The sequence below is a fragment of the Rutidosis leptorrhynchoides genome, chromosome 1 (assembly GCF_046630445.1).
Source record: "Rutidosis leptorrhynchoides isolate AG116_Rl617_1_P2 chromosome 1, CSIRO_AGI_Rlap_v1, whole genome shotgun sequence".
Taxonomy (NCBI): domain Eukaryota; kingdom Viridiplantae; phylum Streptophyta; class Magnoliopsida; order Asterales; family Asteraceae; genus Rutidosis; species Rutidosis leptorrhynchoides.
This window is the reverse complement of record NC_092333.1, coordinates 46465303-46489563: the sequence shown is the minus strand read 5'-3', so window position 1 is coordinate 46489563 and position 24261 is coordinate 46465303. Positions and strand designations below refer to the sequence as shown.

The window sequence follows — 24261 nt, the reverse complement described above, 5'->3', positions numbered from 1 at the left end:
AATCGAATGATGTTATGAACATCATTACTACCTTAAGTTTTCTGGATAAAGCTACTGGAAATGAGAAAAATGGATCTAGCTTCAAAGGATCCTTGGATGGCTTGAAAGTTCTTGAAGCAGAATCATGACACGAAAACAGTTCAAGTAAGATTTTCACTCGAAATAAGATTGTTATATTTGTAGAAACTGAATCAAAGTTTGAATATGAATATTACCTTGAATTAGAAAGATAACCTACTATAAATAACAAAGGTTCCTTGATCTTATATGATTACTTGGAATGGATTAGAAAGCTTGGAAGTAACTTGCAATCTTGGAAGTATTCTTGATTTTATGAAACTAGAACTTTTGGAATTTATGAAGAACACTTAGAACTTGAAGATAGAACTTGAGAGAGATCAATTAGATGAAGAAAATTGAAGAATGAAAGTGTTTGTAGGTGTTTTTGGTCATTGGTGTATGGATTAGATATAAAGGATATGTAATTTTGTTTTAATGTAAATAAGTCATGAATGATTACTAATATTTTTATAATTTTATGAGATACTTCATACTAGTTGCCAAATGATGGTTTCCACATATGTTAGGTGACTCACATGGGATGCTAAGAGCTGATCATTGGAGTGTATATACAAATAGTACATACATCTAAAAGCTGTGTATTGTACGAGTACGAATACGGGTGCATACGAGTAGAATTGTTGATGAAACTGAACGAGGATGTAATTGTAAGCATTTTTGTTAAGTAGAAGTACTTTGATATGTGTCTTGAAGTCTTTAAAAAGTGTAAGAATACATATCAAAACACAACATGTATATACATTCTAATGGAGTCGTTAAGTCTTCGTTAGTCGTTACATGTAAGTGTTGTTTTGAAACCTTTAAGTTAACGATCTCAATTAATGTTGTTAACCCAATATTTATTATATCAAATGAGATTTTAAATTATTATATTATCATGATATTATGATGTATGAATATCTCTTAATATGATATATACATTAAAATATCGTTACAACGATAATCGTTACATATAAGTCTCGTTTCGTAATTCTTGAGTTAGTAGTCTTGTTTTTACATATGTAGTTCATTGTTAATACACTTAATGATATATTTAAATATCATTTTATCATGTTAAATATAGTGTATCAATATCTTAATATGATACATATGTATTTAGTAGACGTTATCATAACGATAATCGTTATATATATCATTTCGAGTTTCTTAACTTAGTAATCTTATTTCTTATGTATATCACACATTGTTAATATATTTAGTGAGATACTTACTCATCATAATCTTATGTCAACCATATATATATGTCTATATATACCACAACATGTAGTTTTTACAATTTTGTAACGTTCGTGAATCGCCGATCAACTTGGGTGATCAATTGTCTATATGAAACTTATTTCATTTAATCAAGTCTTAACAAGTTTGATTGCTTAACACGTTGGAAACATTTAGTCATGTAAATATAAATCTCAATTAATATATATAAACATGGAAAAGTTCGGGTCACTACATTCAAATGGCAGTAAGAGTAAGCAGTAGCATGCAGCAGATCATATGGCAGTATAAGTAAGCAGTAACATGCAGCAGTAGTAAGCAGTAACACGTAGTAATATAACATAGTAGCATGCAGCGGTCCGCAGAAACAGGTAAACAAGCAAGTTGTAGATTAGTCCTATTAGTGAATCCTACTCGACCTGGTCTAGACTCACTAATGCAACCTAATTCCCTACAACCAATGCTCTGATACCAAATGTGACGCCCCGTACAAAATCATCGTGTACGATTCGTCAACAACAAGATCTTTACACGGTCAAATACTATATGCTGTTTGAAAACCAGTTTGCATTCATAAAAAGATAGCGTTTTACAAAAGATAACGTGACACAAGGGTCATTACAAAGCCATTATTCAAATAACATAAGTTGCGAATGCAAAATAAAAGTTTCGTGATTGAGACATCTCTAAGTAATGCAGCGGAAATCTAACACGGCAGGTCCTTAACAGCAATCAATAACACCAAGACAGCAAGTCTAACAGCGGAAGCAACAAACCTCTAAGCACCTAAGAAAACATGCTTAAAACGTCAACAATAATGTTGGTGAGCTATAGTTTAAGTTGTAACAGTAATGTAAGGTAGGCCACGAGATTTCAGTGTTTCAAACAAGCATTTCAAATCAGTAATTCAAATCAGTATGATAAAGTATATGCTTAACCGTGGGCACATGGTAACTAGACTTAACGTAAATATAAATATCAACCCCTGAAAGTGCACCTGGCGAGTGCGTATGTCCTCGAAGTATTAAACACCCGTTAAATGCTAGCGCGACTAGCCCGAGTGGGGATGTCAAACCCTATGGATATATATCTAAGATTCGCGTCTACCGATTCAAAAACCAATAGTTAAACGTTACCATGCTAAGGGGAAAGTTTATGCCGTTATATAACCCACACATATGTAAAGTTTAAGTACTCATGTCAAATAAGTAAAACATAAAAAGCGCATGTATTCTCAGTCCCAAAAATAGTATAAGTAAAAAGGGAAGCTATAACTCACAGTGAATAAGCAATACAAGTCGATACGAAAGTGTGCAAGTAGTAAGTCGGTCCGAAAGGTCATCAACCTAAATCAAAGGTTACTAGGTCAGTAGGTTGTCTTTATAAGTTCTATTAGTGCATAAAATAAGTTTAAGTGTCATCATCATCATCATCATTCATCATTGTAAAAGCTGAGTAAGTTTAACAAGTATAGAGATCGAAACAATAGGCTGACTTGGATCAGCTGCTACGACTTCTACGTAAATCGAAAAGACTAGTAGTCAGTGGCTATGGCTCCGTATGTGAGTCCTCTAACCGCTGACCAATTTTCAGAACCTAACTTGTCTTAGTTTGACCGTGGCGACGGTTTAAGTGCGAGTAGGTCAGAAATTTTAGCACAACGTTACAAGGGCGTAGTGACTTTCGGAGGGCCATAAATCCTAAACCGTATATCGGATTAAGTCGAGGCCTAAACAAAAAGTCATATAATCGAAAAGAAATAACTGAAAATCAATTTTTTAGAAGTCCAGGAAGCTGATCAGATCCCAAAAAAAGTAAACAAGTGCTCCGGTGGGGTTCTTGGTGCTTGATGCTCATCACGGTTCTCTTGATGCTTATAGCTTCAAGTGTACAACTCATTGATGGGTTAACATCACCTTGACCAAGATTCTACCATCAACACACAATATATTAAGACCAAGTAAGAACACAACTCATTTAAGAGTCTTAGATGGATGATGAACCAAGGTTACATCATATCCTTAGTCTTAACACAAATACAAGTCCTATTTACAAACAAAGTTACAAACATTACTTCAATCAAACAAGTATTTACATAATCTAGATCAAATGAAGTGATGAAACCCTAAGATAGAGAGCTTGGATCCTTTTCACACAAGTTATAAGATCACAAAGCTAGAAAGCTTGAACCTTTAGTGTTCTTGAAGACCTTGAAGCATAAAACTTGGATCTTTAAGTTACATGAAGACCATAAACACAAGTTTTGATCTTTATAACAAAATAATGAGACCATAAGTTAGAAAATTTAGATCCAACAAAAGATATGAAGATTCAAGCTAGAAAGCTTGCATCTTGGTTGTTCTTGAAGATCTTGAAGCATAAAGCTTGGATCTTTAAGATACATGAAGATTACAAACACAAGTTTGAATCTTTGTAACAAAATAACAAGATTAAAGTAAAAAGATTTAGATCTACAAAGTAGGTGAAGATTCAAAGCTAGAAAGCTTGAATCTTCCATGTTCTTGAAGGATTCATGTTTGAATCTACAAGATGTAATCAAGATCAAAGCTAAAGAGCTTGATCCTTTAAATGATGATGATGAACACGTGATTAAGAAGGGAAGAAGAAGAAGAAGAAGAAAAATAAAAAACTTACAAGTTTTAGAGTGAGAAAGACTAGAGAGAAAATAAGAGAGTAAGTGTGTGTGAAATGCAAATGAGAGCAAGTGTAAAATGGATGGAATAAGGCTTGTATTTATAGATGGTGAGGAGGTGGTGGTGGTGTCAAAAACGTGGGAACATGGGGGGAACAAGGGGGACAACTTTTTGCTTTATGGTTAATGGTTGTCTAAAGTAGGTGCTTATGTTAGGATCCCATACAACATTAGGGATAATACTTGACACAAATGCTAGCATATTCCCTCTAATAAATGGACATTTGTCTTACTTATTAATGGGTCACTAGCTATTAATAATTGGGCTAATTAAATAGTCCATTAACTAGTGTAGGGTGGGCTAAGGTCCAATAAGGTAGAAAGTCCAACAAGACTAACTAGTAAGCATAAGTAAATTACTACGCGTAATTAAGCATCCAAAGACCCAAGTAATTATTATTATAAAATAATAATTAATATTTCGTAGTCATAATATTCCGATTACTAAAAAAGTTAAACGTGTACACAGTACGCAGTTCGTTAAAAACGTCAAGTGACACTAACGGTCATAAAAGCTTTCGGGGTTCAAGTTAAGTAACCTACGTACTTAAAGGTACGTTTTAACATATAAATGAAAGAAATCAACATGTAGGGAGTTCCCAGAGTATAATATAGCTCAGTACGCACAAATACGCAGTTTCGCGAAAACACAAAGCACAAAAGCAAGTCGAAAAAGCCGGGTCGTTACATACATATACACTTGAAACTAAATAAATTAATAATATAAAATTTAGTTTTTCGAAACTAATTATATTCAAATTACTTTATGTATTTTTTTTAAAGTTTTAATAATAGAAATTATTATATCATACAACGTTTTCATTTTAGAAATTAAATCACGTAATATATATTATCGGGTTTCGAGTTAATAAATTACAATTTATTCGTGAATCGTAGGATAAAGTCCAATGGTTAATTATATGCATGCAAAACATTTTAAATGCATCACAATAATTTGCTTATCTTGTCGGAAATATTAAATCATTTAGAGAATTGACTAAAAAAATAAGTCGAAATTTTTCGGGTTATCACAAGTTTGTGAATGTTTTCATTTATTTCTTCGAGCATTTTCCCGCCAAAATAATAACATTCATCACAAAGTGTCTTTTTTAAATATTCATATTTTCATGTGATCTTGATATTTGAAAAAAAATCGAAAAAAATTTACTCCCCCCAAAAAAGTGCTTCCCTTTTATAATATATATATATATATATATATATATATATATATATATATATATATATATATATATATATATATATATATATATATATACACACACACACGAGCGGTTATTAAATTCCATATTATTAAGTTGGTTGCAAGTAAACCTGTAATTTGCTGATGAAGTTGAATTGTTTTCATTCAGGTCATTTGTGGATCCGGCCACGTGAAATATGGATTCAACAACACACATCGCTACTGGTAATCAATAAAATTGTAGCAAAATTGGGTCAAATAAAATATATAAAAGGTAAAAGGATAAACTGTAAAGTAAAGGAAAAATTGTAGTGTAATAATGATATTTCTTAATGTGTATTTTTATCTAAGGACTATTGATATAGGACGAACGGAGTAAACATTTAGATAAAAATATTATATCACAACTCAAAAAATTAAAAAATGAATAAATTCTTAAATGCCCATTTGTTGCCACCCATCTTGACCAATAAAATTGCTTGATCATTTGCGCCAATTAGTAAAAAAATGAATTCGGAACATTGATTTGTGGCTCAGCTGGTAGTGGTATGCCTCTCTTAGCGAGAGCTCAGGAGTTCGACTCCGTTGGGGTGCAACATTGCACCCCAGGTCGCCTTGACCTGGAGTATCCACCCAGGTCGCCTTTCGCTTCGTGCGGGGGTAGCGGGAGGGGGTTTTACCGGCAATGCCCTCGGATTGGTTCGGGTTTCCTCTAGGGCAGTAGTTGGGGGCGGGTTATGCAACTATGGGAGATGAACGCGTGGATGGTTAAGTCCCCTATGGGTGATCCCAAACTGATATATAAAAAAATTGAATTCGGGTCATTCATGGATCCGGCCACGTGAAATATGGATTCAACAACACACACCGTTACTGGTAACCAATAAAATTGTACCAAAATTATGTCGAATAAAATATATAAAAGGTAAAAGGGTAAACTGTAAAGTAAAGGAAAATGTAGCGTAATAATGAGATTTCTTTTGTCCAAGGACTATTGATGTAGCACGAATGGAGTTAACAATTGGAAAAAAAACAGTATGTCACAACTAAAAATAAAAAAGTTTCTTAAATGCCCATTTATTGCCACCACCCTCTGGACCAATAAAATTGCGTGATCATTTACGCCAATTAGTATGTAGATTAATAATATATGTAACGGTTTTTTTTAAATTCACCGTCAATTGGAAAAAAGCATCATTAATTTGATAACATTTATTCGGAAAAATCACCATTAACCATTAACTGGAAAAAATCATCATTAATTTGAAAACATTTATTGCAAAAAAAAACACCATTAATGGGAAAATGTCAAGGTTTATCAATTAGATACCACTAACTGGTAAAAAAAACAAGATTTATGTAGCAGTTAATGTTTAATTTCTAACTCACATGAGTTTTTGTATATATATTACACTTACATTGCACCTATAATAAAGTATATCAAATTACAAACATATTTTGTTGCTAAGAATGAAGAGAACTACTTTACAAATCGCTTTTTTCATCATTCTTTTGATTTTTTGCTTCCAGTTCGTAATCATCATTTTCTTAAATTACCCATATATACATGTTTTGTTTATCAATTGATAAGTTTCATTCTTGTAACAGGTATGACGGATTTCTTTCAATTCTCTCACGCGTTAAGTAAGTGTAACTCAGCTGATGATTGCCACATAGATTGTCCCCCGCGTTTGATCACATGTTTTCTACACAAGTGTATGCGTATCGATGTAATGACGTAGTCAAAGGAAAAGATGTTTGTTTCGTATTTTATTTGATTAACTAATAAAAAGATACTCCGTAATAATAATAGAGATCTCCATGTTAATTTGAAGCTATCCTTCCTTGTTAGTTTAATTATATCTATCTATCTATTCTATACATTATATAAAATAAGGTTATAAATTGCTTACGTAGAATCATGTATTTACACAATTTTTTTACAAAACCTGCGTGGCATAATATGAATTAATCATGACAAATATATATTTAAATTAGTAAAAGTTCTATAAAAAAAGATAACGAATTAATGAGAATCTTAAAATTATGATTATAATACTATTTTTATGTGAGATTTTAGAATGATTTAGTGATGTTTTAGATGATGTATGAACTTGTAATCCAAAATTTATCTCTTCCAATTGTGGTATTTTCATTTGATAATCACAATCGGGAGCTGCCTACCTTGACTATGTTCCAAATATGATACTTTGCTATGGGGGCATTTTTTTTACTCCTCGCCCAGGGCACAAGTAAACCGCGGACCGACCCTGATCAGTAGTTAATGAATATTGCTACTCTAATATTGAAATGTCCCGTTCTTATTGATTAAAAACGTTCCATATTAAATGATTTCGTTGCGAGGTTTTGACCTCTATATGAGACGTTTTTCAAAGACTGCATTCATTTTTAAAACAAACCATAACCTTTATTTCATAAATAAAGGTTTAAAAAGCTTTACGTTGTAACGACCCGTCAAAATCGCTATTGACGCGGCACGTTAATCATTGATTCCACAGTGAGGTTTTGACCTCTATATGATACGTTTTGATAAAATATTGCATTCATTAAAATAAGTGACTTTCTAACATAGAAGGTTATAAACATGTGGGCAAGTGCTTAGGTATAAGCAAAACCCCGAAATACATAAGTCTTTAATTTACAAGTTGACATCACAGTCCAATTTTTTTATTACACAACGCAGTTTTATTTTGAATGCAATAAACTTTGTACAAAGCATGAGAGACTCCATGCAGGCAACAAGCACATCACAGCGGAAGCATTCTAAGGACCTGAGAATAAAACATGCTAAAAAGTCAACACGAATGTTGGTGAGTTATAGGTTTAATTGCTCGAGTCATAAACATATATAAAGATAGACCACAAGATTTCATCAAAAGTTAATAGATTCTACGTAACAGAGCACCCTGGTAACTAAACTTAACGCTATAGTGATAATTACCCCATTCGTTTTAATACACGCAAACCAACGTGTCTTAAACTCAAATAACATACGTCCGTTAAAAGGCTAGCGCTCTAGCTCGGACGGGGATGTCAAGCCCTATGGATCCATATACAATTATTCGCGCCTACCAGTCCATATCCTATGTACTGGCAGCTACTAGTTACCAAAGCTAAGGGATTTTCGGTTTAACTCAGTGTAGAATTTAGTATGTACTTGTGTCTTATCGCGATTAAAATAAATTGCATGTATTCTCAGCCCAAAAATATTTAAAGTATTTAAAAAGGGAGACTATAAACTCACAGTTCAATATTGCGATTCAATATTGTAGGTAAATTGCGTAGACGTAATGATGGTAGATGACTGTATGGTTGGCCTTGGATTCAAGAACAATACCCCGAACAATACCCAATATTTTCTTAGCTTAAAGCGGTTTGAAACCCGAATTAAAACACCCGCGTATATACGTTATTATTATTAAACTTAAATTATAAATTATAATTATAATTATAATTATAATATAAACGTAAGAATGAGCAAAGAAATATAGATGGTATTACTTCGTCGAGCAAACTGACCTTTTATAATACTTTTCCATTTACTGTAGCTCATGCGATCGCATGAGTTTTCAGTGTTTTTGCCATGCGATTGCACGGCCGCCCTTTCTGTTTTTGTTTGTTTGTTCGTCGACATCAAATAGTATTTCACTGTAGCAAATAGTGTTTTACTGTAGCAAATAGTGTTTACTATAGCAAATAGTGTTTACTGTAGCAAATCACTGTAGCATTGTAGCAAAATACGGTTTCACTGTAGCAAATAGTGTTTTACTGTAACAAATAGTGTTTTACTGTAGCAAAGTCATTTTTACTGTAGCAACTAGGGTTTTACTGTAGGAAAGTCATTTTTTACTTGTACATATATATATATATATATATACATACATATAATTGTTCATGAATCGTTGAGAGTAATCAAAGGTAATTGTATATATGAACAGTTCTAAAATTTTGAGACTCAATCTAACAGACTTTGTTTAACGTGCCAAAATAATAAATCGTATAGAGAATTGGTTTAAATTAGTTGAAATTTTCCGGGTCATCACAGTACCTCCCCGTTAAAGAAAGTTTCGTCCCGAAATTTTTGAGTAGTACCTGTTTCATGAGCGATATCAGTGAACAAATATGGATACTTTTGCTTCATTTGATCTTCACGTTCCCAAGTAAACTCGGGTCCTCGTCTTGCATTCCAATGAACTCTAACTATCGGTATTTTGCTTTGTTTTAATTGTTTGACCTCACGGTCCATGATTTCAACAGGTTCTTCGACAAAATGGAGTTTATCATTAATTCGTATTTCGTCAAGAGGAATTACGACATCCTCTTCAGCTAAACATTTCTTCAAATTTGACACGTGAAATGTGTCGTGAACACTACTAAGTTCTTGCGGTAGCTTTAATCGATAAGCAACTGCTCCAATTCTTTCGGTGATTTCAAAGGGTCCTACGTACCTAGGACTTAGCTTTCCTCGTTTACCGAATCGTACAACGCCTTTCCAGGGTGACACTTTCAACATGACTTTGTCGCCCACTTGAAATTCTAGCGGTTTTCTTCTTACATCAGCATAACTCTTTTGGCGACTCATGGCCGTTTTCAATCGCTGTTGTATTTGAATGATATTTTCGGTGGTTTCGTGAATAATTTCTGGTCCAGTAAGTTGTCTTTCTCCTACTTCACTCCAACAAATAGGAGATCTGCACTTTCTACCGTAAAGTGCTTCAAATGGTACTGCGTTGATGCTCGTATGATAGCTGTTATTGTATGAAAATTCTGCCAACGGTAAGTGTCGATCCCAACTGGTTCCAAAGTCAATCACGCATGCCCGTAACATGTCTTCCAATGTTTGTATTGTTCTTTCACTTTGACCATCTGTCTGTGGGTGATAAGCGGTGCTCATATCTAATCGAGTTCCCAATGCTTTTTGTAATGATTGCCAAAAACGTGATGTGAATCGGGTGTCACGATCAGATATGATGGAGATGGGTACACCATGCCTGGAAACTACTTCCTTCAAATATAGGCGTGCTAATTTCTCCATACTGTCTGTCTCCTTTATTGGTAGGAAGTAAGCTGATTTAGTTAGACGATCAACTATCACCCAAATAGTATCATGACTACTTGCAGTCCTTGGCAATTTCGTAATGAAATCCATGGTTATTCTTTCCCATTTCCACTGCGGAATTTCTGGTTGTTGTAGTAATCCTGACGGCTTTTGGTGCTCAGCTTTGACCTTTGCACACGTCAAACATTTGCTTACATAAGTAGCAATTTCTGTCTTCATATTAGGCCACCAATAAAACTTCTTGAGATCGTTTTCACTGTAGCACTGTAGCAAAATACGGTTTTACTGTAGCAAATAGTGTTTTACTGTAGCAAATAGTGTTTTACTGTAGCAAAGTCATTTTTACTGTAGCAACTAGGGTTTTACTGTAGGAAAGTCGTTTTTTACTTGTACATATATATATATATATATACATACATATAATTGTTCATGAATCGTTGAGAGTAATCAAAGGTAATTGTATATATGAACAGTTCTAAAATTTTGAGACTTAATCTAACAGACTTTGTTTAACGTGCCAAAATAATAAATCGTATAGAGAATTGGTTTAAATTAGTTGAAATTTTCCGGGTCATCACATACGTAGATTATCAAATAATGATAATCTAAAATATCCTGTTTACACACGACCATTACATAATGGTTTACAATAAAAATATGTTACATCGAAATCAGTTTCTTGAATGCAGTTTTTACACAATATCATACAAACATGGACTCCAAATCTTGTCCTTATTTTAGTATGCAACAGCGGAAGCTCTTAGTATTCACCTGAGAATAAACATGCTTTAAACGTCAACAAAAATGTTGGTGAGTTATAGGTTTAACCTATATATATCAAATCATAACAATAGACCACAAGATTTCATATTTCAATACACATCCCATACATAGAGATAAAAATCATTCATATGGTGAACACCTGGTAACCGACATTAACAAGATGCATATATAAGAATATCCCCATCATTCCGGGACACCCTTCGGATATGATATAAATTTCGAAGTACTAAAGCATCCGGTACTTTGGATGGGGTTTGTTAGGCCCAATAGATCTATCTTTAGGATTCGCGTCAATTAGGGTGTCTGTTCCCTAATTCTTAGATTACCAGACTTAATAAAAAGGGGCATATTCGATTTCGATAATTCAACCATAGAATGTAGTTTCACGTACTTGTGTCTATTTTGTAAATCATTTATAAAACCTGCATGTATTCTCATCCCAAAAATATTAGATTTTAAAAGTGGGACTATAACTCACTTTCACAGATTTTTACTTCGTCGGGAAGTAAGACTTGGCCAATGGTTGATTCACGAACCTATAACAATATATACATATATATCAAAGTATGTTCAAAATATATTTACAATACTTTTAATATATTTTGATGTTTTAAGTTTATTAAGTCAGCTGTCCTCGTTAGTAACCTACAACTAGTTGTCCACAGTTAGATGTACAAAAATAAATCGATAAATATTATCTTGAATCAATCCACGACCCAGTGTATACGTATCTCAGTATTGATCACAACTCAAACTATATATATTTTGGAATCAACCTCGACCCTGTATAGCTAACTCCAACATTCACATATAGAGTGTCTATGGTTGTTCCGAAATATATATAGATGTGTCGACATGATAGGTCGAAACATTGTATACGTGTCTATGGTATCTCAAGATTACATAATATACAATACATGTTGATTAAGTTATGGTTGGAATAGATTTGTTACCAATTTTCACGTAGCTAAAATGAGAAAAATTATCCAATCTTGTTTTACCCATAACTTCTTCATTTTAAATCCGTTTTGAGTGAATCAAATTGCTATGGTTTCATATTGAACTCTATTTTATGAATCTAAACAGAAAAAGTATAGGTTTATAGTCGGAAAAATAAGTTACAAGTCGTTTTTGTAAAGGTAGTCATTTCAGTCGAAAGAACGACGTCTAGATGACCATTTTAGAAAACATACTTCCACTTTGAGTTTAACCATAATTTTTGGATATAGTTTCATGTTCATAATAAAAATCATTTTCTCAGAATAACAACTTTTAAATCAAAGTTTATCATAGTTTTTAATTAACTAACCCAAAACAGCCCGCGGTGTTACTACGACGGCGTAAATCCGGTTTTACGGTGTTTTTCGTGTTTCCAGGTTTTAAATCATTAAGTTAGCATATCATATAGATATAGAACATGTGTTTAGTTGATTTTAAAAGTCAAGTTAGAAGGATTAACTTTTATTTGCGAACAAGTTTAGAATTAACTAAACTATGTTCTAGTGATTACAAGTTTAAACCTTCGAATAAGATAGCTTTATATGTATGAATCAAATGATGTTATGAAAATCATTACTACCTCAAGTTCCTTGGATAAACCTACTGTAAATGAGAAAAATATATCTAGCTTCAAAGGATCCTTGGATGGCTTGAAAGTTCTTGAAGCAGAATCATGACACGAAAACAATTTCAAGTAAGATTTCCACTCGAAATAAGATTGTTATAGTTATAGAAATTGAATTAAAGTTTGAATATGATTATTACCTTGTATTAGAAAGATAACCTACTGTAAGTAACAAAGGTTTCTTGATCTTGGATGATTACTTGGAATGGATTTAGAAAACTTGGAAGTAAACTTGCAATCTTGGAAGTATTCTTGATTTTATGAAACTAGAACTTTTGGAATTTATGAAGAACACTTAGAACTTGAAGATAGAACTTGAGAGAGATCAGTTAGATGAAGAAAATTGAAGAATGAAAGTGTTTGTAGGTGTTTTTGGTCGTTGGTGTATGGATTAGATATAAAGGATATGTAATTTTGTTTTCATGTAAATAAGTCATGAATGATTACTCATATTTTTGTAATTTTATGAGATATTTCATGCTAGTTGCCAAATGATGGTTCCCACATGTGTTAGGTGACTCACATGGGCTGCTAAGAGCTGATCATTGGAGTGTATATACCAATAGTACATACATCTAAAAGCTGTGTATTGTACGAGTATGAATACGGGTGCATACGAGTAGAATTGTTGATGAAACTGAACGAGGATGTAATTGTAAGCATTTTTGTTAAGTAGAAGTATTTTGATAAGTGTATTGAAGTCTTTCAAAAGTGTATGAATACATATTAAAGCACTACATGTATATACATTTTAACTGAGTCGTTAAGTCATCGTTAGTCGTTACATGTAAATGTTGTTTTGGAACCTTTAGGTTAACGATCTTGTTGAATGTTGTTAACCCATTGTTTATTATAACAAATGAGATGTTAAATTGTTATATTATCATGATATTATGATATATAATATATCATAGTATGATATATATACAGTTAAATGTCGTTACAACGATAATCGTTACATATATGTCTCGTTTCGAAATCATTAAGTTAGTAGTCTTATTTTTACATATGTATTTCATTGTTAATACACTTAATAATATATTTACTTATCATTTAACATAATTAACCAAGTGTATCAATATCTTAATATGATTCATATGTACCTAGTAAGACGTTGTTATAACGATAATCGTTATATATATCGTTTTCGAGTTTCTTAAATTAATAGTCTCATTTTTATGTATATAACTCATTGTTAAAATACCTAATGAGATACAAACTTATAATAAAATCATTTTAACTATATATATAACCATATATATGTCATCGTATAGTTTTTACAAGTTTTAACGTTCGTGAATCACCGGTCAACATGGGTGATCAATTGTCTATATGAAACCTATTTCAATTAATCAAGTCTTAACAAGTTTGATTGCTTAACATGTTGGAAACACTTAATCTTGTAAATAACAATTTCATTTAATATATATATAAACATGGAAAAGTTCGGGTCACTACAGTACCTACCCGTTAAATAAATTTCGTCCCGAAATTTTAAGCAGTTGGAGGTGTTGACGTATCTTCTGGAAATAAATGCGGGTATTTCTTCTTCATTTGATCTTCACGCTCCCAGGTGAACTCGGGTCCTCTACGAGCATTCCATCGAATCTTAATAATCGGTATCTTGTTTTGCTTAAGTCTCTTAACCTCACGATCCATTATTTCGACGGGTTCTTCAATGAATTGAAGTTTTTCATTGATTTGGATTTCGTCCAACGGAATAGTGAGATCTTCTTTAGCAAAACATTTCTTCAAATTCGAGACGTGGAAAGTGTTATGTACAGCCGCAAGTTTTTGAGGCAGCTCCAGTTGGTAAGCTACTGGTCCGACACGATCTATAATCTTGAATGGTCCAATGTACCTTGGATTTAGTTTCCCTCGTTTACCAAATCGAACAACGCCTTTCCACGGTGAAACCTTAAGCATGACCATTTCTCCAATTTCAAACTCTATATCTTTTCTTTTACTGTCCGCGTAGCTCTTTTGTCGACTCTGGGCGGTTTTCAATCATTGTTGAATTTGGATGATTTTCTCGGTAGTTTCTTGTATTATCTCCGGACCCGTAATCTGTCTATCCCCCACTTCATTCCAACAAATCGGAGACCTGCACTTTCTACCATAAAGTGCCTCAAACGGCGCCATCTCAATACTAGAATGATAACTGTTGTTGTAGGAAAATTCTGCTAACGGTAGGTGTCGATCCCAACTGTTTCCGAAATCAATCACACATGCTTGTAGCATGTCTTCAAGCGTTTGTATCATCCTTTCGCTCTGCCCATCAGTTTGTGGATGATAGGCAGTACTCATGTCTAGACGAGTTCCCAATGCTTGCTGTAATGTCTGCCAGAATCTTGAAATAAATCTGCCATCCCTATCAGAGATAATAGAGATTGGTATTCCATGTCTGGAGACGACTTCCTTCAAATACAGTCGTGCTAACTTCTCCATCTTGTCATCTTCTCTTATTGGCAGGAAATGTGCTGACTTGGTGAGACGATCAACTATTACCCAAATACTATCATAACCACTTGCAGTCCTTGGCAATTTAGTAATGAAATCCATGGTAATGTTTTCCCATTTCCATTCCGGGATTTCAGGTTGTTGTAGTAGACCTGATGGTTTCTGATGTTCAACTTTGACCTTAGAACACGTCAAACATTCTCCTACATATTTAGCAATATCGGCTTTCATACCTGGCCACCAAAAATGTTTCTTAAGATCCTTGTACATCTTCCCCGTTCCAGGATGTATTGAGTATCTGGTTTTATGAGCTTCTCTAAGTACCATTTCTCTCATATCTCCAAATTTTGGTACCCAAATTCTTTCAGCCCTATACCGGGTTCCGTCTTCCCGAATATTAAGATGCTTCTCCGATCCTTTGAGTATTTCATCCTTTAAATTTCTCTCTTTTAAAACTCCTTATTGCGCCTCCTTTATTTGAGTAGTAAGGTTAGTGTGAATCATTATATTCATAGATTTTACTCGAATGGGTTCTCTGTCCTTTCTGCTCAAGGCGTCGGCTACCACATTTGCCTTCCCCGGGTAGTAACGAATCTCAAAGTCGTAATCATTCAACAATTCAATCCACCTACGCTGCCTCATATTCAGTTGTTTCTGATTAAATATGTGTTGAAGACTTTTGTGGTCGGTATATATAATACTTTTGACCCCATATAAGTAGTGCCTCCAAGTCTTTAATGCAAAAACAACCGCGCCTAATTCCAAATCATACGTCGTATAATTTTGCTCGTGAATCTTCAATTGTCTAGACGCATAAGCAATCACCTTCATCCGTTGCATTAATACACAACCAAGACCTTGCTTTGATGCGTCACAATAAATCACAAAATCATCATTCCCTTCAGGCAATGACAATATAGGTGCCGTAGTTAGCTTTTTCTTCAATAATTGAAACGCCTTCTCTTGTTCATCCTTCCATTCAAATTTCTTCCCTTTATGCGTTAATGCAGTCAAGGGTTTTGCTATTTTGGAGAAATCTTGGATGAATCTTCTGTAGTAACCAGCCAATCCTAAAAATTGACGTATATGCTTCGGAGTTTTTGGGGTTTCCCACTTTTCAACGGTTTCGATCTTTGCCGGGTCCACCTGGATACCTTCTTTGTTCACTATGTGACCGAGGAATTGAACCTCTTCCAACCAAAATGCACACTTTGAAAACTTAGCGTACAGTTTTTCTTTCCTCAATACTTCTAGCACTTTTCTCAAATGTTCTTCGTGCTCTTGATCATTCTTTGAGTAAATAAGTATGTCATCGATGAAAACAATGACAAACTTGTCAAGATATGGCCCACACACTCGGTTAATAAGGTCCATGAACACAGCTGGTGCGTTAGTCAATCCAAACGGCATAACCATAAACTCGTAATGACCATAACGCGTCCTAAAAGCAGTTTTTGGAATATCATCCTCCTTTACTCGTATTTGATGATATCTAGAACATAAATCGATCTTCGAATAAATTGACGAGCCTTGTAGTTGATCAAATAAGTCATCAATTCTCGGCAGTAGATAACGGTTTTTGATGGTAAGTTTGTTCAACTCTCTGTAGTCAATACACAACCTAAATGTACCATCCTTCTTCTTGACAAACAAAACAGGAGCTCCCCACGGTGATGTGCTTGGTCGAATGAAACCACGTTCTAATAGTTCTTGCAGTTGGCTTTGCAGTTCTTTCATCTCGCTGGGTGCGAGTCTATAAGGAGCACGAGCTATTGGTGCAGCTCCTGGTACAAGATCTATTTGAAATTCAACAGATCGATGTGGTGGTAGTCCCGGTAATTCTTTCGGAAATACATCGGGAAATTCTTTTGCGACGGGAACATCATTGATGCTTTTTTCTTCAGTTTGTACTTTCTCGACGTGTGCTAGAACAGCATAGCAACCTTTTCTTATTAGTTTTTGTGCCTTCAAATTACTAATAAGATGTAGTTTCATGTTGCCCTTTTCTCTGTACACCATTAAGGGTTCTCCTTCTTCTCGTACAATGCGAATTGCATTTTTATAACATACGATCTCTGCTTTCACCTTCTTCAGCCAGTCCATGCCAACTATTACATCAAAACTCCCTAACTCTACTGGTATCAAATCAATCTTAAATATTTCGCTACCCAGTTTAATTTCTCGATTCCGGCATATATTATCTGCTGAAATTAATTTACCGTTTGCTAATTCGAGTAAAAATTTACTATCCAACGGCGTCAATGGAGAACTTAATTTAGCACAAAAATCTCTACTCATATAGCTTCTATCCGCACCCGAATCAAATAAAACGTAAGCAGATTTATTGTCAATAAGAAACGTACCCGTAACAAGCTCCGAGTCTTCCTGTGCCTCTGCCGCATTAATATTGAAAACTCTTCCGCGGCCTTGTCCATTCGTGTTCTCCTGGTTGGGGCAATTTCTAATAATGTGGCCCGGTTTTCCACATTTATAACAAACTACATTGGCATAACTTGCTCCGACACTACTTGCTCCGCCATTACTCGTTACGACACCATTTGTTCCTTTCGTTCTGGTAACCCCTGGTCCGTAGACCTCACACTTCGCCGCGCTATGACCATTTCTTTTACACTTGTTGCAAAATTTGGTGCAGAACCCCGAGTGATACTTTTCACACCTTTGGCATAGCTGCTTCTGATTGTTGTTGTTGTTGCGGTTGTTATTGTTGTTGGGATGATTGTTGTAGTTGCTGTTGTTGTTGTTGTTGTTGTTGTTGTTGTGGTTGTTGTTGTTGTTGTTGGGCCGTTTGTTGTAGTTGCGATTGATGTTGCGATTGTTGGGATAATTGTTGCGATTATTATTGTAATTGCTGTTGTTGTTGTATTGGTGATTCTTATCACCGTTTTCCTCCCACTTTCTTTTGACTTGCTTCACATTGGCCTCTTCAGCCGTCTGTTCTTTAATTCTTTCCTCAATCTGGTTCACTAGTTTGTGAGCCATTCTACATGCCTGTTGTATGGAGGCAGGCTCGTGTGAACTTATATCTTCTTGGATTCTTTTCGGTAATCCTTTCACAAACGCATCGATCTTCTCTTCCTCATTTTCGAACGCTCCCGGACACAATAGGCACAATTCTGTGAATCGTCTTTCGTACATGGTAATATCAAATCCTTGGGTTCGTAACCCTCTAAGTTCTGTCTTGAGCTTATTGACCTCGGTTCTGGGATGGTACTTCTCGTTCATCAAGTGCTTAAATGCTGACCACGGTAGTGCGTACGCATCATCTTGTCCCACTTGCTCTAGATAGGTATTCCACCATGTTAACGCAGAACCTGTGAAGGTATGCGTAGCGTACATCACTTTGTCCTCTTCAGTACACTTACTTATGGCAAACACCGATTCGACCTTCTCGGTCCACCGTTTCAATCCGATCGGTCCTTTGGTTCCATCAAATTCCAAAGGTTTGCAGGCAGTGAATTCTTTGTAGGTGCATCCTACACGATTTCCTGTACTGCTAGATCCAAGGTTATTGTTGGTATGTAGCGCAGCCTGTACTGCGGCTATGTTTGAAGCTAGAAAATTACGGAATTCCTCTTCATTCATATTCACGGTGTGTCGAGTAGTCAGTGCCATTTCCTTCAAAATAGTCAAATGGAACAAGTTAATCATACAGAATATTAAGAGTAGTTAATAGTATTTCGTAGCATAATATGAACTCATTTATAAAAGCTTTTTCTTCATATTAGCGTTTTATAAGTTTAAATTTGGGTAGTACCTACCCGTTAAGTTCATACTTAGTAGCTAATATACAATTTAACTACTACAATTCTATATGAAAAACTGATTATAATAATATTTCGCGTTCAAACTTTTATACAATATTTTACAAACTTACAATACCGCTTATTTTACATAAAGCATGAAATATAGCACACAATAACTTTGATACAAGATAGTTGTGAAGATAATTCTAGCTAGTACACAAGTCGTTCAGCAAAGGCAATAAAGACACGTAATTCATACGTCCAGAAACAAGTCATGCATTCTGGTTTTACTAGGACTACTTCCCATCCTTGGTCTTGTGGAACATAACCGTTATGGCCATTGATAAGACAGCGTGTTGTAACGTCGCCAAAGGGACGAGGGTTACGTAATGACCAACAGTCTCGTAATAACCTAAAAACCTCATTTCTTACCCCAATTACCGACTCCATCACTTGTCGGAATGTTTTGTTTAATAGTTGTAGCCCGATGTTCTTTTTCTCACTTTGGTGAGAAGCGAACATTACTAACCCGTAAGCATAGCATGCTTCTTTATGTTGCATGTTAGCCGCTTTTTCTAAATCATGAAGTCCTATATTCGGATACATTGAGTCAAAATAATTTCTTAACCCGTTGCGTAAAATAGCATTTGGGTTCCCCGCAATATATGCGTCAAAGTAAACACATCGTAACTTATTTGTTTCCCAATGTGATATCCCCCATCTTTCAAACGAAAGTCTCTTATAAAACAAGACATTCTTGGAACGTTCTTCGAATGTCTTACAAACTGATTTTGACGTAAATAGTTGTGCCGAAGAATTCTGACCGACTCTAGACAAGATTTCATCAATCATGTCTCCGGGTAGGTCTCTTAAAATATTGGGTTGTCTATCCATTTTGTGTTTTTATACTGTAAAATAGACAAGAGTTAGATTCATAAAAAACAAATACTTATTAATACAAGCAATTTTTACATATATCATAAAGCATAAGCACACTATATTACATATATTACACCACACGAATACAACTATCTTATTCCGACTCGCTCGTTTCTTCTTCTTCGGTTTTGGTTCGTTTTGCCAAGTTTCTAGGGATATATGATGTTCCCCTAATACGAGCTGTCGTTTTCCACAACGGTTTAGAAAAACCTGGTGGTTTAGAGGTTCCCGGGTCATTGTTACAACTTAAGGGCTTCGGGGGTTGACGATACATATAAAGTTCATCGGGGTTGGAATTAGATTTCTCTATTTGTATGCCCTTTCCCTTATTATTTTCTTTTGCTTTTTTAAATTCAGTTGGGGTAATTTCTATAACATCATCGGAATTCTCGTCGGAATCCAATTCATCGGAGAATTGGTAATCCTCCCAATATTTTGCTTCCTTGGCGGAAACACCATTGACCATAATTAACCTTGGTCGGTTGGTTGAGGATTTTCTTTTACTTAACCGTTTTATTATTTCCCCCACCGGTTCTATTTCCTCCTCCGGTTCCTCCTCTTCCGGTTCTGATTCTTCTTCCGGTTCTTCTTCGGGAACTTGTGAATCAGTCCAATATATATTCGACTCCTCGTTATTATTAGGTGAGTCAATGGGATTTGTGCTAGAGGTAGACATCTATCACACAATATCAAACATGTTAAGAGATTAATATATCACATAATATATACATGTTAATAATATATATAGTTTCCAACAAAAATGTTAAGCAATCATTTTTAAAGAAAACACGGTCGAAGTCCAGACTCACTAATGCATCCTAACAAACTCGATAAGACACACTAATGCAAATTTTCCTGGTTCTCTAAGACCAACGCTCGGATACCAACTGAAATGTCCCGTTCTTATTGATTAAAAACGTTCCATATTAAATGATTTCGTAGCGAGGTTTTGACCTCTATATGAGACGTTTTTCAAAGACTGCATTCATTTTTAAAACAAACCATAACCTTTATTTCATAAATAAAGGTTTAAAAAGCTTTACGTAGATTATCAAATAATGATAATCTAAAATATCCTGTTTACACACGACCATTACATAATGGTTTACAATACAAATATGTTACATCGAAATCAGTTTCTTGAATGCAGTTTTTACACAATATCATACAAATATGGACTCCAAATCTTGTTCTTATTTTAGTATGCAACAGCGGAAGCTCTTAGTATTCACCTGAGAATAAACATGCTTTAAACGTCAACAAAAATGTTGGTGAGTTATAGGTTTAACCTATATATATCAAATCGTAACAATAGACCACAAGATTTCATATTTCAATACACATCCCATACATAGAGATAAAAATAATTCATATGGTGAACACCTGGTAACCGACATTAACAAGATGCATATATAAGAATATCCCCATCATTCTGGGACACCCTTCGGATATGATATAAATTTCGAAGTACTAAAGCATCCGGTACTTTGGATGGGGTTTGTTAGTCCCAATAGATCTATCTTTAGGATTCGCGTCAATTAGGGTGTCTGTTCCCTAATTCTTAGATTACCAGACTTAATAAAAAGGGGCATATTCGATTTCGATAATTCAACCATAGAATGTAGTTTCACGTACTTGTGTCTATTTTGTAAATCATTTATAAAACCTGCATGTATTCTCATCCCAAAATATTAGATTTTTAAAAGTGGGACTATAACTCACTTTCACAGATTTTTACTTCGTCGGGAAGTAAGACTTAGCCACTGGTTGATTCACGAACCTATAACAATATATACATATATATCAAAGTATGTTCAAAATATATTTACAACACTTTTAATATATTTTGATGTTTTAAGTTTATTAAGTCAGTTGTCCTCGTTAGTAACCTATAACTAGTTGTCCACAGTTAGATATACAGAAATAAATCGATTAATATTATCTTGAATCAATCCACGACCCAGTGTATACGTATCTCAGTATTGATCACAACTCAAACTATATATATTTTGGAATCAACCTCGACCCTGTATAGCTAACTCCAACATTCACATATAGAGTGTCTATGGTTGTTCCGAAATATATATAGATGTGTCGACATGATAGGTCGAAACATTGTATACGTGTCTATGGTATCTCAAGATTACATAATATACAATACAGGTTGATTAAGTTATGGTTGGAATAGATTTGTTACCAATTTTCACGTAGCTAAAATGAGAAAAATTATCCAATCTTGTTTTACCCATAACTTCTTCATTTTAAATCCGTTTTGAGTGAATCAAATTGCTATGGTTTCATATTGAAATCTATTTTATGAATCTAAACAGAAAAAGTATAGGTTTATAGTCAGAAAAATAAGTTACAAGTCGTTTTTGTAAAGGTAGTCATTTCAGTCGAAAGAACGACGTCTAGATGACCATTTTAGAAAACATACTTCCACTTTGAGTTTAACCATAATTTTTGGATATAGTTTCATGTTCATAATAAAAATCATTTTCTCAGAATAACAACTTTTAAATCAAAGTTTATCATAGTTTTTAATTAACTAACCCAAAACAGCCCGCGGTGTTACTACGACGGCGTAAATCCGGTTTTACGGTGTTTTTCGTGTTTCCAGGTTTTAAATTATTAAGTTAGCATATCATATAGATATAGAACATGTGTTTAGTTGATTTTAAAAGTCAAGTTAGAAGGATTAACTTTTATTTGCGAACAAGTTTAGAATTAACTAAACTATGTTCTGGTGATTACAAGTTTAAACCTTCGAATAAGATAGCTTTATATGTATGAATCGAATGATGTTATGAACATCATTACTACCTCAAGTTCCTTGGATAAACCTACTGGAAATGAGAAAAATAGATCTAGCTTCAAAGGATCCTTGGATGGCTTGAAAGTTCTTGAAGCAGAATCATGACACGAAAACAATTTCAAGTAAGATTTTCACTCGAAATAAGATTGTTATAGTTATAGAAATTGAATTAAAGTTTGAATATGATTATTACCTTGTATTAGAAAGATAACCTACTGTAAGTAACAAAGGTTTCTTGATCTTGGATGATTACTTGGAATGGATTTAGAAAACTTGGAAGTAAACTTTCAATTTTGGAAGTATTCTTGATTTTATGAAACTAGAACTTTTGGAATTTATGAAGAACACTTAGAACTTGAAGATAGAACTTGAGAGAGATCAATTAGATGAAGAAAATTGAAGAATGAAAGTGTTTGTAGGTATTTTTGGTCGTTGGTGTATGGATTAGATATAAAGGATATGTAATTTTGTTTTCATGTAAATAAGTCATGAATGATTACTCATATTTTTGTAATTTTATGAGATATTTCATGCTATTTGCCAAATGATGGTTCAGACATGTGTTAGGTGACTCACATGGGCTGCTAAGAGCTTATCATTGGAGTGTATATACCAATAGTACATACATCTAAAAGCTGTGTATTGTACGAGTACGAATACGGGTGCATACGAGTAGAATTGTTGATGAAACTGAACGAGGATGTAATTGTAAGCATTTTTGTTAAGTAGAAGTATTTTGATAAGTATCTTGAAGTCTTTCAAAAGTGTATGAATACATATTAAAAAACTACATGTATATACATTTTAACTGAGTCGTTAAGTCATCGTTAGTCGTTACATGTAAATGTTGTTTTGGAACCTTTAGGTTAACGATCTTGTTGAATGTTGTTAACCCATTGTTTATTATAACAAATGAGATGTTAAATTGTTATATTATCATGATATTATGATATATAATATATCTTAGTATGATATATATACAGTTAAATATCGTTACAACGATAATCGTTACATATATGTCTCGTTTCGAAATCATTAAGTTAGTAGTCTTATTTTTACATATGTATTTCATTGTTAATACACTTAATAATATATTTACTTATCATTTAACATAATTAACCAAGTGTATCAATATCTTAATATGATTCATATGTACCTAGTAAGACGTTGTTATAACGATAATCGTTATATATATCGTTTTCGAGTTTCTTAAATTAATAGTCTCATTTTTATGTATATAACTCATTGTTAAAATACCTAATGAGATACATACTTATAATAAAATCATTTTAACTATATATATAACCATATATATGTCATCGTATAGTTTTTACAAGTTTTAACGTTCGTGAATCACCAGTCAACATGGGTGGTCAATTGTCTATATGAAACCTATTTCAATTAATCAAGTCTTAACAAGTTTGATTGCTTAACATGTTGGAAACACTTAATCATAACATGGAAAAGTTCGGGTCACTACAAATATTATATGTTAAAAAAATGTTATAATATATGTTCATATGTTTATTATAATATCCTATAAAACTAAAACACATTAAACTCATACTACATAAATAATTACTATC

The 24261-nt window shown here is 33.8% G+C and overlaps 1 protein-coding gene across 1 annotated transcript in view; it reads left to right on the top strand.

Moving 5' to 3' along the window:
• The window catches only part of LOC139859510 (uncharacterized), a 42369-nt gene extending 36859 nt beyond the window's left edge, over positions 1–5510 (top strand). Inside the window, exon 8 of the mRNA XM_071848295.1 lies at positions 5380–5510. Within this exon, the coding sequence (XP_071704396.1) occupies positions 5380–5404 (25 nt within the window). The 3' untranslated portion in view covers positions 5405–5510. The remainder of the gene's footprint in view (positions 1–5379) is intronic.
• The last annotated feature ends 18751 nt before the right edge of the window (positions 5511–24261 follow it).